General features: G+C 51.1%; 1 protein-coding gene across 1 annotated transcript in view; it reads left to right on the top strand.

Moving 5' to 3' along the window:
• ELOVL4 (ELOVL fatty acid elongase 4) overlaps positions 1 to 14,116 on the top strand; it is a 226,390-nt gene that overhangs the window by 186,568 nt on the left and 25,706 nt on the right. Inside the window, exon 5 of the mRNA XM_078648115.1 lies at positions 2,873 to 3,000. Coding sequence (XP_078504241.1) covers positions 2,873 to 3,000 — 128 coding nt within the window. The remainder of the gene's footprint in view (positions 1 to 2,872; positions 3,001 to 14,116) is intronic.

Here is a 14,116-nt window from a genome sequence, read left to right as displayed (position 1 = left end):
TTTTGTCTCTGGTGGCCATCTTTGGGCTACATTGGGCTACATTGGGCTACATTTGGGCTCCAACATATATATAGCCCAATGTAGCCCAATATATATTTTTCAAAGTTAATTTTCGTAAAAACCACTGGAGCCTATATCTTGAGACATAGCAAAGGCACATCGGGCTACCAGTCCCTACAATTTTGCCAAGTTTGGTGTAAATCCATTCAGCCGTTCAGGCTAAAAGTGAGGCCAACCGCCCTATGGAAAATTGCATGGGAAAAACACGTTTTGGGACCCCCCTTTTTTCTCGGCCCACCCTTGACGAAACCCCCCCAAATTTTTAGGGGCTGCTCAGAAACAAAATGTTCCATTTTCCTGAAAATTTCAGCCAATTCTGTCCTCAAACGCCAAAGTTATTTGACATAGAATTTTCAAAAATCCCATAGGAAAAAAATCCTAACTAATATATATATATATATATATATATATATATATATATATATATATATATATATATATATATATATATATATATATATCTCCCATATCCCATTAGGGGATATGGTGAGAAACTACTGAACAACACACTAAAGAAGGGTACAAAGGGCAACACTCTTGGCTACAGACAATCAAGCTGCAGGCCGAGAGAAGAAAGCTGTCGCGAATGAAGGGAAGTTCAGGTTGATCACCCCCTATTCATCAGGTGCCAATGATTTAAGAATTATGCTCAACAGGAACTGGCACATATTACAGACAGACAGCACACTAAAGGATGATTTACCAGCTCGTCCTCTAAAAACGTTTAGTAGAGCTAGATCATTGGGCGATATGTTGGTCTCCAGTCACCTGGAGAAACCAACACCAAAAACGAATACCTTGAAGCAAATGCTGGGGTTTTTTCCTTGTGGGCAATGTAAGGCCTGTGTCGGGAGTAGAAGAGTGCTATCGTACACCATACCCGACACAGGAAATACAGTGCCCATCAGGAAATTGATAACCTGCAGCTCCCAGTTTGTAGTGTACGGTTTGCTCTGCCCGTGTGGCCTTCGCTACATCGGCAGTACAATTAAGAACTGAGGATATTGGAACATCTTCGGGCAATCGAGAAAGTAGACACCGCATATCCGGTTGCCCGGCATTTTGCCGAAGCACATGGCAAAGATCGCAATAAACTCCAATTCTTTGGGTTGGATATTGTCCCACCCAACGTTAGAGGAGGCGATCAGTTGAGAAGACTCCGCAGGTTGGAATCAAGGTATATCATAGATCTTTCCACCAAATATCCGAGAGGACTCAATAGCAGAGAGGAATTGTCATTCCATTTAGGTAAATGACATTGAAACAACTACACAACCTCCGGGGGATGGTCTACCTCTATGCTGTCCTATATGTGCTATGAACTGTATGATTGCCATGTATGAATTTTGCATTTCTCTTTGCTTAGTTTGATCTCTTTTTTTGCCCTGCATTTATTTACCACCTATGCAGTTATTGCAGGGCTCATGATGTGTATATATGTATATATAGAGAATTTTCAAAAGGGAAGGCTACTATGTTTATGAACTATATCCAATGCCCATGAAAAGAAGAAAGAAAGAATTATATAAGCTTAACTCACTTTCTTCACTAGAATAGACTGGAATTGTCCAATAGAATTAATGTAAATAGTTCGTATAACATGATTTTGATATTTTGAATATTGCATTGATCGTAACTAAGCCTGATGAACTTTGATAATTTTGATGATCTATATTGCGACACATTTTTTGATGAACTGCAGTGTTATTTTCGGTATACGTTTAAATGTAAGAATCATAAGACACTTTGTACATAGGACACTAGCCGATCCACGGCTTTATTGAACGCCATAATCAAATGATATTTCATAATTAATATACCCTCTTAATGGAGATAACACCATTCCAAGATGGCGCCCACGGCGGTGCATGAGGGTTGAGTCCTATGCCACTGTCTATGATTGCAAAGAAACTTTATTAACCTGCTGTTTGCATGTCACGAATGACACACTGACGAAGGCTCACGCCGAAACGCGTCTTGTGCTTTTTCTTTCCCCACAATAAACCTCCGTGAAATCTTTAAACTCCTTGAGTTCTGCTTCTTTTCTTATCAATCGAGGAAAGTTCGAGCGTCATATATATATATATATATATATAACACTCCAACTCCTCCTCAATCGTGAAGAAGACAAACAGCACTCGAAAAGGAATTTTGCCAATCACGCTGGTTTATTTCGCGGAATATATATATATCTCCAACCAAACACTCTCCTCTGTAAGAAGAAATAAGTCTGGGCCACTTTAGAGTTGCAAAGCGAGTTATATGTATGTGTATATATATATCTATGTGTATATATCACTCCAAACCCGCCTTCACTTCTCTTCTGCAGACGAGCGTGGACCCGATTTTCAGTGCAAATATTTTATTTAGCCAGTGCCGCCATTACGCGTTTCGGGAGATCCCTCCCTTGATCACATTATATATGATATAGATATATATATAATACAGTGGTAGTAATACAAGACCTGGGTCCATCCGCTGTACCCCCACCCCAAACTCTGAAACTAGGTGTGAAACATACTTGTTTTTTAACTTGAATTAAATATTCTATTGTTTATCATTTCATTGATTTAGGGATCCAGAATCTAGTTGCATAGAGTTTCCAGAAATTCTTCCCTTATACTCCTTAGCAGTACATTTTACAGAACGCTTAAATATAAAGGATTCCACTCATTTCCATCTTGCATCTTTAGGCTACCGCAATTTACAAACAAGCAAACGTTTTATAGTAAGGGATACTCTCCACAAATTCAAATTTTCTACTTCGAATGTTAATATAACATATCAATTACAAACAAATTTTTTTCGACAGCGTTTTTTGGAGCCCACATGAATGCTTCGATCCATGTTGTGATGTACCTGTATTATGGATTAACTTCCTGTGGGCCTCATATACAGAAGTACTTGTGGTGGAAGCGATACCTAACCATACTACAATTGGTAAGTGTGGCAGACATCTTGAGAGTTCTTAATCTTTCTCTACCCAGAAAATGCCAATGTAGATGCTAATGCTCACTAACTGAATGTAAGCTCAAAAGCTATGGTGTGTTTTTTTTTTTTTTTTTTACACAGTCCGCACATTGAAAAGTAAAATTATAATAGCTCTTTTGTGTTATTGGCTATATTTCTAATGCATTACTTCATGGTTAAGAGATGTACAGAGTGAAGGCCTAAGCTACAATCTAATAGGAATTTCATAGCTAGCAGCAACAAAATGTATGCATGTGAACATAACTCCAGAATTTTAATAGAGTAGCCCACAGTACAAAAATACAGAATCACAAATTAGGTTTTTTTCTCAATATAACACGTCACTTTTTTCTCCCCAACTTTCACTATTGAAGATAAACACTTGGAATCTGCCATCTATCTCTCTCGTGTCTAGTCTCTGACACATTTCAAGTGAAACAAGCATTGGCAAAGCCAATAGATCTCGCCTATGAAGGAGCTATTGGCTTTGCCAATATGTTTTAGCAATGCTGTACACCAGTTTGACTGCTGCACAGCATGGCTAGAAGTTAGTGGGGTAAAGGAGAGTGGCATGGAGTGTTGTAAAGTGGAGTACAGTGGAGTGCTATGGAGTGCCGTGGAGTGGCTTACAGTAGAGTTGACTGGCGTGGAGAGGTGTGGAGTGTCATGGAGTAACATAGTGTTGTAGAGTGTCGTGGAGAGAGTAGAGTGGAAGGGTGTAGAGTTGAGTAGCATTGAGTGTAGCACTGTGTCAGAGTTGAATAGAGTGGAGTGGCATACAGTGTTGTGGGGTGGTGTAGAGTGGTGTAGAGGGTGTTGCGTAGAGTGGAGTAGAGTGGTGTACAGCGGAGTAGACTGTCATAGAGTGGAATGGCATAGAGTGGAGTGGGGCGGAGTAGTGTAGAATAGAATTAAGTAAATTGGCATAGAGGGAGTTGCGTAGAGTAGGGTCATAGAATGCCTTAGGGTGAAGTAGAGTGCTGTGGAGAGGGAAGGGTGGATTAGAGTGTCAGTGGAGCAGAGTTTAATGGAGTAGAGCATCATAGAGTTGAATATCATGAAGTAGAGGGTCGCAGAGTGGAGTGGCCTCGAGTGAAGTGGCGTAAAGTACAGTGGGACAGAGTAGATTGGTGTAGGGTGCAGTGGTGTAGAGTGAATTGGTGTAGAATACATTTACTTACAGTAGCTAAGAGGGAAGTGGCATAGTGTATAGTGGTGCAGAGTAGATTGCAGTGGCACAGAGTGGAGTAGAGTGAAGTGGCGTAGAGTTGAGTGTTACAGAGTACTGTGGCATAGAGTGCAGTCATGCAGAGAAGAATGTCAGAGTGCAGGGTCGGAGAGTGCAGGGTCTTAGAGTGTTGCAGAGAGCAGTGACATAGAGGACAGTAGTGCTGTAGAATAGAGTGGCATAGAGTGCAGTGTTGTAGAGTGACGTAGCATGCAGTGGCGTAGAGTGCAGTGGCATAGAGTAGAAAATTGTAGAGTATAGTGGTGTAATGTGTTGTGGTGCAAAGTAGCTGCTGCAGTGGTATAGGGTGCTTTGGCCTTGAGTAAAGTAATGTAGACTGCAGTGGCTTAGAGTGTAGTGGCGTAGAGTAGATTGTTTCAGAGTAGAGTAAAGTGGTGTAGAGTGAGTGGTATATAGTTGCGCAGAGTGCATTGGTGTAGACTATACTGGAGTGGTGTAGGGTGCATTGTAATAAAGGGCAGTGGTGCACAGTAGATTAGAGTGGTGTGGAGTGTATTGGCATAGAGTGGTGTAGAGTAAAGTGCTGCAGAGTAGAGGGGCATAGAGTTCAATTGCAGCGAGTGCAGTGGTGTAGAGTGACGTAGAATGGAGCGATGCACAGTAGAGTGTAGTAGATGTCAGCGGTGAAAATACCAGGTTGCAGAGTAGAGCGACGTAGAATGAAGTGGCATAGAGTCGAGTGGTGCAGGGTTGAGTGCTGAATGGAGCAGTGTCATGAGTGTAATGATGTAAAAAGCAGTGGCATAGAGTGGTGCAGTGCTGTAGCATTGCGTGCCATAGAGTGTAGTGTCTTAGAGTGGTGCAGAGTAGAGTGGTGGAGAGAGCAGTGATGTGGAGTACAATGGTGCAGATTAGAATAGACTTGCTTAGAGTTCAGTGGAATAGAGTGCAATGGTGTAGAGTGATGTAGCCTGCAGTGCCATAGAGTAGAATGTTGTAGAGTTTAGTGGCATAAAGTGCAATGGTGCACAGCAGTTGGCTTTGGTGCATTTGTTTTGAGTAAAGTGCTATAGAGTGAGTTGGCCTAGAGTGCAGCAGTGTAGAGTAAAGTGCAGTAGCGCCAAGTGGCGTTGAATGGAGTGGCGTAGAGTAGATTCTTTCAGAGTAGAGTGGGGTAGTGCAGGGTAGAGTGTAGTGGCATAGAGAAGAGTTGCACAGCACTGATTGCAGTGGTGTGGAGAAGAGTGGCGTAAAGTGCAGTGGCATGCAGTGGCATAGATTAGATTGTTTCAGAGTAGAGGGAAGTGGAGTGGCGCAGGGTAGAGTGGAGTGATATAGAGTAGTAGCGTAGAGTGTAGTGTTGCAGAGTGGAGTGGCGTGGAGAAGTGTATAGTGTAGTTGCGTAGAGTGCAGTGGTGCATAGTAGGGTGTGGTAGAGTACACTGGTCTAGAATAGGGAGCCAGAGTACAGTAGTGCACAGTAGCAATATTAAAAGCAGAATTGCAAGTTCTAGAATTCAACATATTAAAAAGACAGGAATGTCAAAAAAGATGTTGGGCTATTTTGCATATAAGGAAACAAGTCCGTATTCCGACCTTAAGTGCACACAGATTCCTCCACAAAGCTCCTCAGACAGGTCATTGTTGCGAACTCTGCCGGATATACTGATTGCTCTAAAGCCAGTTTGTTTGGGTCATTGTTTCTAATCTTGACTCGATGTGCGAGAGAAATCTGTGTATAAGTCTCTCTCTCTCTCTCATATTGATGATAACATTGATGATAACAAAGCAAAATGGAAATATGTTTCAGTGACAGTATTGGTGGGCCAATATCTGCTTTCTATGTTTTTTTGGGTTATGGGTAATTTGTTACAGGTTTTAAAGACATGCCACTTTTAGATGGAAGCATTGCTCTAGCAGAAATGCACCATTATCATGTTTAGTACTGTACTCATCGAACAGAAAGAAAGCAATACATACCAATAACATATTTCAATGTTGCTATTTTATCATCAGTCCGAAACAATGCCCCCTTCATCAGCCTCCTACCCTCAATTTTCTCCTCCTCTGCTAGCTCCATCTCGACTCATACACCGAGTTCCCAGTCAATTTATATCGTCTCTAAGCATTACTTTCAACATAGTTTGCGTCAATAGAAAATCATTGAAAGTCTAAGATTAAATCAAAAGACCGACCAACCTAGGGTCTGCTCAGATAAAGTTCAGAATGGTTTAAGTATTAATCAATGGACTACAATTGAGTCTGTGCATTTCATGTCCAATGAATGCAATACATTCAAGCAGTGAATGGCCCATGCAGAGCTTCAAGCAAAAAACCTTGAATTATTACATAGACAAGACAATCCTGGACATGGCTTGTTCTCGATGAAAGCAAATGAATTACATCATTATTTACTTTATAAGCTTAGATTACAACTGAGGCTGTATTTAAAATTATTTTATTAAATGGAAAAGAACACAGAGAAACATACATGTGCAAAGGCTTATTCATGTAAAATAAAAGCACATTTCATTAAGAATATGAATCAATGCCAGTGCAAGCTGGCTACCGACTAAGGCCTGGTTATTTTAACCTAAGCAGGTCTAAATTAAATATTTTCAAATTATTAAAAACGGTCTCTTTATTTCCTATGTAACAAACATGCTACATATGTGCTCTGTATATCTCTAAGGAGTGATCTCTACCTTCACCCTTAAAGAGCAGATGTGGGTTATGACAGTATAGTATCACCACATTTAGTGCAGCCGCAAAATCTGTGAAGATGTGTTGGACACGGCCTCGTGGCGTGGTCCGACCCAGTCCGCCTGGAAGGCCCGGAACGACATCGGCCCTCCCTTTGCCTGCTATCGACCCCCCTGACACGTACATTCACGAACCATCGGCACGAGCAGCCTCCCGGGCCACCTACAGCTCCCACTCCCTGGTGCCCCGGCAGGACCTGCTCGCCAGCGCTGCCAGCCTGGCACCCTGACCAGGCCACCCTTCCGGCCCGACTCCATCTTGGGACCCTCACGCCCCGAACACGTGGCCGCAGCCATCCCGGGCCCGGCCCCAGCTAAGCCCAGACATTGAGGCACCAGGATCCTCCCAGGTGGTAAAGTGGCCACTCGACCAGACCCCGGAGGAGGAGGGTCTCGGTGGGCCTTCTACCGCCCCCGGACGCCTGGTATCGATCGCTCTCCCGGCTCCCTGGGCGCGGGCTCCGCCCCCCTGCTGGGTGTCTGGACACCTTCATCCCGGCCCCTCTGGCCCCCAGGCGCGAGGGTCCGGACATCAAAGCCCTCCAGTCCTATATCTGGGCCAGCCCCGGATCCAGACAGCAGTTGTATCTGGAGTCGAAGCCCTGCTGACCTCGTCGCGGCTGATACTGATCCTAACTCCTGCACCTGGAACTATCTTCGAGGCCCTGCTGACGCTGTCGCGGCCTGACCAAGCTGAACCACCTTCGGGGCCCTGCTGACGCTGTCGCGGCCTGTACAAGCGGAACTATCTTCGAGGCCCTGCTGACGCTGTCGCGGCCTGTCCAAGCTGAACCACCTTCGAGGCCCTGCTGACGCTGTCGCGGCCTGTCCAAGCTGAACCACCTTCGAGGCCCTGCTGACGCTGTCGCGGCCTGTCCAAGCGAAACCACCTTCGAGGCCCTGCTGACGCTGTCGCGGCCTGTCCAAGCTGAACCACCTTCGAGGCCCTGCTGACGCTGTCGCGGCCTGAACCCTTGAACTATCTACGCACCCGTGGGTGCCAAGACTGTCCCGCTACCCCCTTTCCCCCAAGACCACGACATTGCGGATCTCTCGATCCTTGCTGCTACCCTGCCAAGAACTTGCTTTGAGTACCTATATAAAGATTCTAGTGAACATCTTCCCTGTGTCGTGTCTATCTGTAAGTAGTGTGATTGCCCTGCTGTTACGATTGTAGGAGAGGAGCCTCGCCAAGGAGGCCTCCCTACGGCGCTCGGCCTATTCAATACAGAGAGGTGGGCCTCGGGGCGGACAGTCAGACACCTTCTGTCTCCCCTGGGGTCGCCTTTCCAACATTGGTGGCAAGCGACGGGATACGAGCCCACGCAAATCGTACAGCGAGTAACACGTCACTACTGACAGAGACCCACAGCCACGATGACTACTAAGGAAGCCGGAACGACCGCAGAATTCCAGAAAGACCTGTTAGAGGAGTATACCCATAAAGAACTTAAACAATTTTGCAAAGACTTGGGTATCGCTACCACTGGACTAAGTACAAAGGACGATTTCAAAGAAGCGCTGCAAACCTGGGTGGAGTCCAGAGAGACCTCACCCCAAACGAACGATGACATTGTCCGAGAGGTACCCGTGAGTACCGTCATAGCCCCCATAGAGGAAAGAACCGCCAACAGGGACCCGGGCCTCTCCCACGAAGATGCCCGGGAGCGAGAGAGGAGTCGGCTCCATGAACTAGAGCTCGCCCGACTCCGGCTGGACGGAGAACTCCAATTAGCAGAAAAGAAAATGGCCCTTGAACAACGGCGATTAGAGGGAGATCTGGAAGAGAGGCGGCGGCAAAGAGAATTGGAAGAAAAGAAACTCGCATACGAACACGAGCGTGGCCTTAAAGAACTCGAAATCAAAGCCAAACTCGAAGAAGCTGGCGCCACGGTAGCCCGGAACCCCTCACCTCCTGCCGACCCAAAGGTCCACATCCCGAAGGATATCGTCAAAGAGTACTACAAGAATGACGATATCCAGCAATGGTTCAAGGCGTACGAAGTTGCCATGACCGCGCACTGCATTCCGCGATCAGACTGGGGTGCCGGCTTATGGGGGAGATTCGTCAGCGAAGGAAGAGACACCCTGCTGGAGCTGGCCGACGACGTAATGTCCTCCTATGACCACATGAAGGACGCCCTGCTTGTCCGGTATGGCCTCACCCCCGAGATGTACCGGCAGAGATTCAGAGACTGCAAGAAAATCCCCGGTACCACGTGGGTCGAGTACGTGAACTTTTATAGCAGGGCCCTGGAAGGATGGATAAAGGGCAGCAAAGTGTCCACCTACAAGCAGCTGTTCGACCTCATCGTTTGGGAGCACCTCTCCAACAACTGCTTTGTCGAGCTCCGACAGCATCTACTCGACAGCAAGCTAACCGAGCCCCGGAAACTCGCCGTCGAGGCAGATCGATGGGTGAGCACCCGGGTCCCCCGAACACCGATAGGAGAAACCGGTCAGGGCGGCCGGGGCCACCCCTGCCAGCGGGGAGGCGGAGGAGGACAGAACCCGAGCCGAAGCTTCCCGCCAGCCTCGGGCCGGGGTCCCCCTCCAGGGAACCCCCCGAGTAACACTTCGCCGTCCATGAAGAGGGACCCCCCAGCCCGGCCGGGGCCCCACCCGAACATTACTTGCCACAGATGCCAGCGGACCGGTCACTATGCCAGTGACCCCCTCTGCCCCATGAACCAGCGTCCCGGCACCACGGGGCCTCCGACCCGCCAGTTCGCTGCTGCAGCTTTGGGAGAAGAGAGAGAAGAAGACGTAGAGGTCTACGAGGAAGATCAAATGGAGTATGAACCGGCCGCCATGGCCCTAGCCTGCCTGGGCAATAGAGACCTGGTACCCCAGGCCCCGCTACCAAGCAACACTCTTAAATACCGTCAGTGGGTCCACATCAATGGACGCCGGACCGAAGCCCTCCGGGACACGGGAGCCAGTGTGACGGCCGTCCGCTGCCACTTGGAGACCCCCGAACAGATCATCCCGAACGTACGCTGCCCCGTGAGGGCCGCCGACAACTCAGAAACTCTATGCCAGATGGCCCGAATTCCCTTCGAATGGGGGGGGGTGTCGGGCACCCTCAAGGTGACCGTCCGGGACGACGCCCCCGTGGACTGCCTCCTTGGGAACGATCTCGAGAGCTCTCCCTGGGCCCAAGTCGAGCGGAGAGAGCACCTAGGAATGATGGGATTACCAGAGTGGGTCTGTGCGACGACCCGATCTATGGCCGCCCGAGCCCCGGCAGCGATCGAGGCCGCCCCGACCGAGGAGCCGGAGTGGCCCGAGCCACCACCCTCTGCCATCCCCGAAGAATGCGACTCCGAGACCAGGCCCTCGGAGCCCGGAGACCACCACGAGCTCAGCGACATCCCCGAACTAGCCCAATGGCGCCAAGAGGGTGGTCCCACCCGAGAACAGTTTCGGCAGGAACAGAAGACCTGCCCTTCCCTCGAGGGGACCCGCCAACAAGCCGCTGCCCAAACTACTGGGGATACCTCAGGGTCCCACTGGGTCTACTGGGACCACGACCTCCTATATAGTGAACAGAAAATTGCCGAGCTGGGGGCCAGCCGAGTGCTAGTGGTTCCCCTGCGATTCAGAGACTTCCTTTTGAACCTGGCGCACGATGTGCCCCTCGCAGGGCACCTGGGGCAGGACAAAACTTACAGCCGCCTGGTGACCCACTTCTACTGGCCCAAAATGCGCACGGATGTACATAACCACTGCCGCACCTGCCCAACATGCCAAGCCAGCGGAAAGAGCGGAGGGAAGGTGAAGGCCCCGCTCCAACCCTTTCCAGTTGTAACCACCCCCTTCGAGCGAGTGGGAATAGACATTGTGGGGCCCCTGGACCCTCAAACCGCGCAAGGGCATCGCTTCATACTTGTCCTGGTGGACCACGCCACCCGCTATCCTGAGGCCATCCCCCTCAGAACCATCACCGCTCCCGTGGTGGGGCGAGCCTTGATGGGGATCTTCTCCCGAGTAGGATTCCCCCGGGAGGTCGTGAGCGATCGGGGCACGAACTTTATATCTAAATATATGCGGTCCCTGTGGCAACAGTGCGGGGTCACATACAAGTTCACCACCCCGTATCATCCCCAAGGGAATTGACTTGTGGAGCGGTTCAACCGGACACTCAAGGGAATGATACAGGGTCTAGAAGAGCCACTACGACGCAGATGGGATGTCCTGCTGCCCTGCCTCCTGTTTGCCTATCGGGAGGTACCACAGAAATCCCTGGGGTTCAGCCCCTTTGAACTCTTGTACGGACACCCTGTCCGAGGTCCGCTCAGCCTGGTCAAAGAGGGCTGGGAAACTACCGTCCAAGGCGCACCACCGGATGTCTACCGATACCTCCTGACCCTCCGAAACCAGACTCGGAAGTTCCGGGCCCTGGCAGAGGCCAACCTGGAGGCCAGTCAGGAGGACATGAAACGCTGGTACGACCAGCACTCCTCCTCCATCGAGTTCAAGCCGGGCCAGCGGGTCTGGGTCATGTCCCCGGTCGAACCCTGTGCCCTCCAGGACAAATGGTCGGGCCCTTCAAAGTGGTCGAGCGCAAGAGCCCCGTCACTTACCTCGTGGATATGGAGTCTCCCCGGAACCCCCTCCGGGTTCTGCACGCCAACCGGCTCAAACCTCATTTTGCCCGCACAGAACTGAGCCTGCTACTCGCTACCGACGATGGGACCGAAGACGACTCCGAGCCCTTGCCCGACCTCCTAAAGTGCACTGAGAAGGACGGCTCCGTCGAAGGGATCTCTCTCTCTCCCGACCTGACCCCCGCCCAGCGCCGAGACTGTCAAGAACTGTTGGGACAATTCACAGAACTGTTCTCCCTCACCCCCGGGGTTACCCAATGGTGTGTCCACGATGTCGACACCGGGGACAGTCAGCCAGTACGACACCGGGCCTACCGGGTCCCCGACCGAGTTCGGGCCTGCATCCAGACGGAAGTCACCAAGATGCTGGCCCTGGGGGTAGTCGAACCCTCCGACAGTCCCTGGGCCAGCCCCGTGGTCCTGGTCCCCAAGGCCGCCGCACCGGGCACCCCGCCAGAACTCCGGTTTTGCGTCGACTACCGGGGGCTGAATGCTGTTACGAGAACCGACGCACATCCCATCCCCCGGGCCGATGAACTGATCGACCGCCTGGGGGCCGCCAAGTACCTCAGTACCTTCGACCTCACCGCCGGGTATTGGCAGATCGGCCTCACCCCTGGCGCCCAGGAGCGCTCCGCCTTCTCCACACCCGACGGCCACTTCCAGTTCAAGGTGATGCCCTTCGGCATGAAAAACGCCCCAGCCACCTTCCAGAGACTAGTAAACAAGGTACTGGCGGGGCTGGAAGAGTTCAGTGCCGCCTACCTAGACGACATTGCGGTCTACAGCCTCCACTGGGCCGAGCACCTGAAACACCTCTGGGAAGTCCTGACAGCCCTCCGCCGAGCCGGGCTAACTGTGAAGGCCAGCAAGTGCCAGATAGGCCAAGGGTCCGTGACCTATCTGGGACACCAAGTGGGGAGCGGCCAAGTGGCTCCCCTCCAACCCAAGATCGACGCCATCCTAGCCTGGGAACCCCCGGTCAACCAAACCGCCGTCCGAGCCTTCCTGTCCAGTCCGCTGCCACTTGGTGACCCCCGAACAGATCATCCCGAACGTACGCTGCCCCGTGAGGGCCGCCGACAACTCAGAAACTCTATGCCAGATGGCCCGAATTCCCTTCGAATGGGGGGGAGTGTCGGGCACCCTCAAGGTGACCGTCCGGGACGACGCCCCCGTGGACTGCCTCCTTGGGAACGACCTCGAGAGCTCTCCCTGGGCCCAAGTCGAGCGGAGAGAGCACCTAGGAATGATGGGATTACCAGAGTGGGTCTGTGCGACGACCCGATCTATGGCCGCCCGAGCCCCGGCAGCGATCGAGGCCGCCCCGACCGAGGAGCCGGAGTGGCCCGAGCCACCACCCTCTGCCATCCCCGAAGAATGCGACTCCGAGACCAGGCCCTCGGAGCCCGGAGACCACCACGAGCTCAGCGACATCCCCGAACTAGCCCAATGGTGCCAAGAGGGTGGTCCCACCCGAGAACAGTTTCGGCAGGAACAGAAGACCTGCCCTTCCCTCGAGGGGACCCGCCAACAAGCCGCTGCCCAAACTACTGGGGATACCTCAGGGTCCCACTGGGTCTACTGGGACCACGACCTCCTATATAGTGAACAGAAAATTGCCGAGCTGGGGGCCAGCCGAGTGCTAGTGGTTCCCCTGCGATTCAGAGACTTCCTTTTGAACCTGGCGCACGATGTGCCCCTCGCAGGGCACCTGGGGCAGGACAAAACTTACAGCCGCCTGGTGACCCACTTCTACTGGCCCAAAATGCGCACGGATGTACATAACCACTGCCGCACCTGCCCAACATGCCAAGCCAGCGGAAAGAGCGGAGGGAAGGTGAAGGCCCCGCTCCAACCCTTTCCAGTTGTAACCACCCCCTTCGAGCGAGTGGGAATAGACATTGTGGGGCCCCTGGACCCTCAAACCGCGCAAGGGCATCGCTTCATACTTGTCCTGGTGGACCACGCCACCCGCTATCCTGAGGCCATCCCCCTCAGAACCATCACCGCTCCCGTGGTGGGGCGAGCCTTGATGGGGATCTTCTCCCGAGTAGGATTCCCCCGGGAGGTCGTGAGCGATCGGGGCACGAACTTTATATCTAAATATATGCGGTCCCTGTGGCAACAGTGCGGGGTCACATACAAGTTCACCACCCCGTATCATCCCCAAGGGAATTGACTTGTGGAGCGGTTCAACCGGACACTCAAGGGAATGATACAGGGTCTAGAAGAGCCACTACGACGCAGATGGGATGTCCTGCTGCCCTGCCTCCTGTTTGCCTATCGGGAGGTACCACAGAAATCCCTGGGGTTCAGCCCCTTTGAACTCTTGTACGGACACCCTGTCCGAGGTCCGCTCAGCCTGGTCAAAGAGGGCTGGGAAACTACCGTCCAAGGCGCACCACCGGATGTCTACCGATACCTCCTGACCCTCCGAAACCAGACTCGGAAGTTCCGGGCCCTGGCAGAGGCCAACCTGGAGGCCAGTCAGGAGGACATGAAACGCTGGTACGACCAGCACT

The sequence above is a fragment of the Lissotriton helveticus genome, chromosome 6 (genome assembly GCF_964261635.1).
Source record: "Lissotriton helveticus chromosome 6, aLisHel1.1, whole genome shotgun sequence".
Classification (NCBI taxonomy): Eukaryota; Metazoa; Chordata; class Amphibia; order Caudata; family Salamandridae; genus Lissotriton; species Lissotriton helveticus.
The sequence above is the reverse complement of the archived record's forward strand: the minus strand, read 5'-3'. Positions and strand labels throughout refer to the sequence as shown.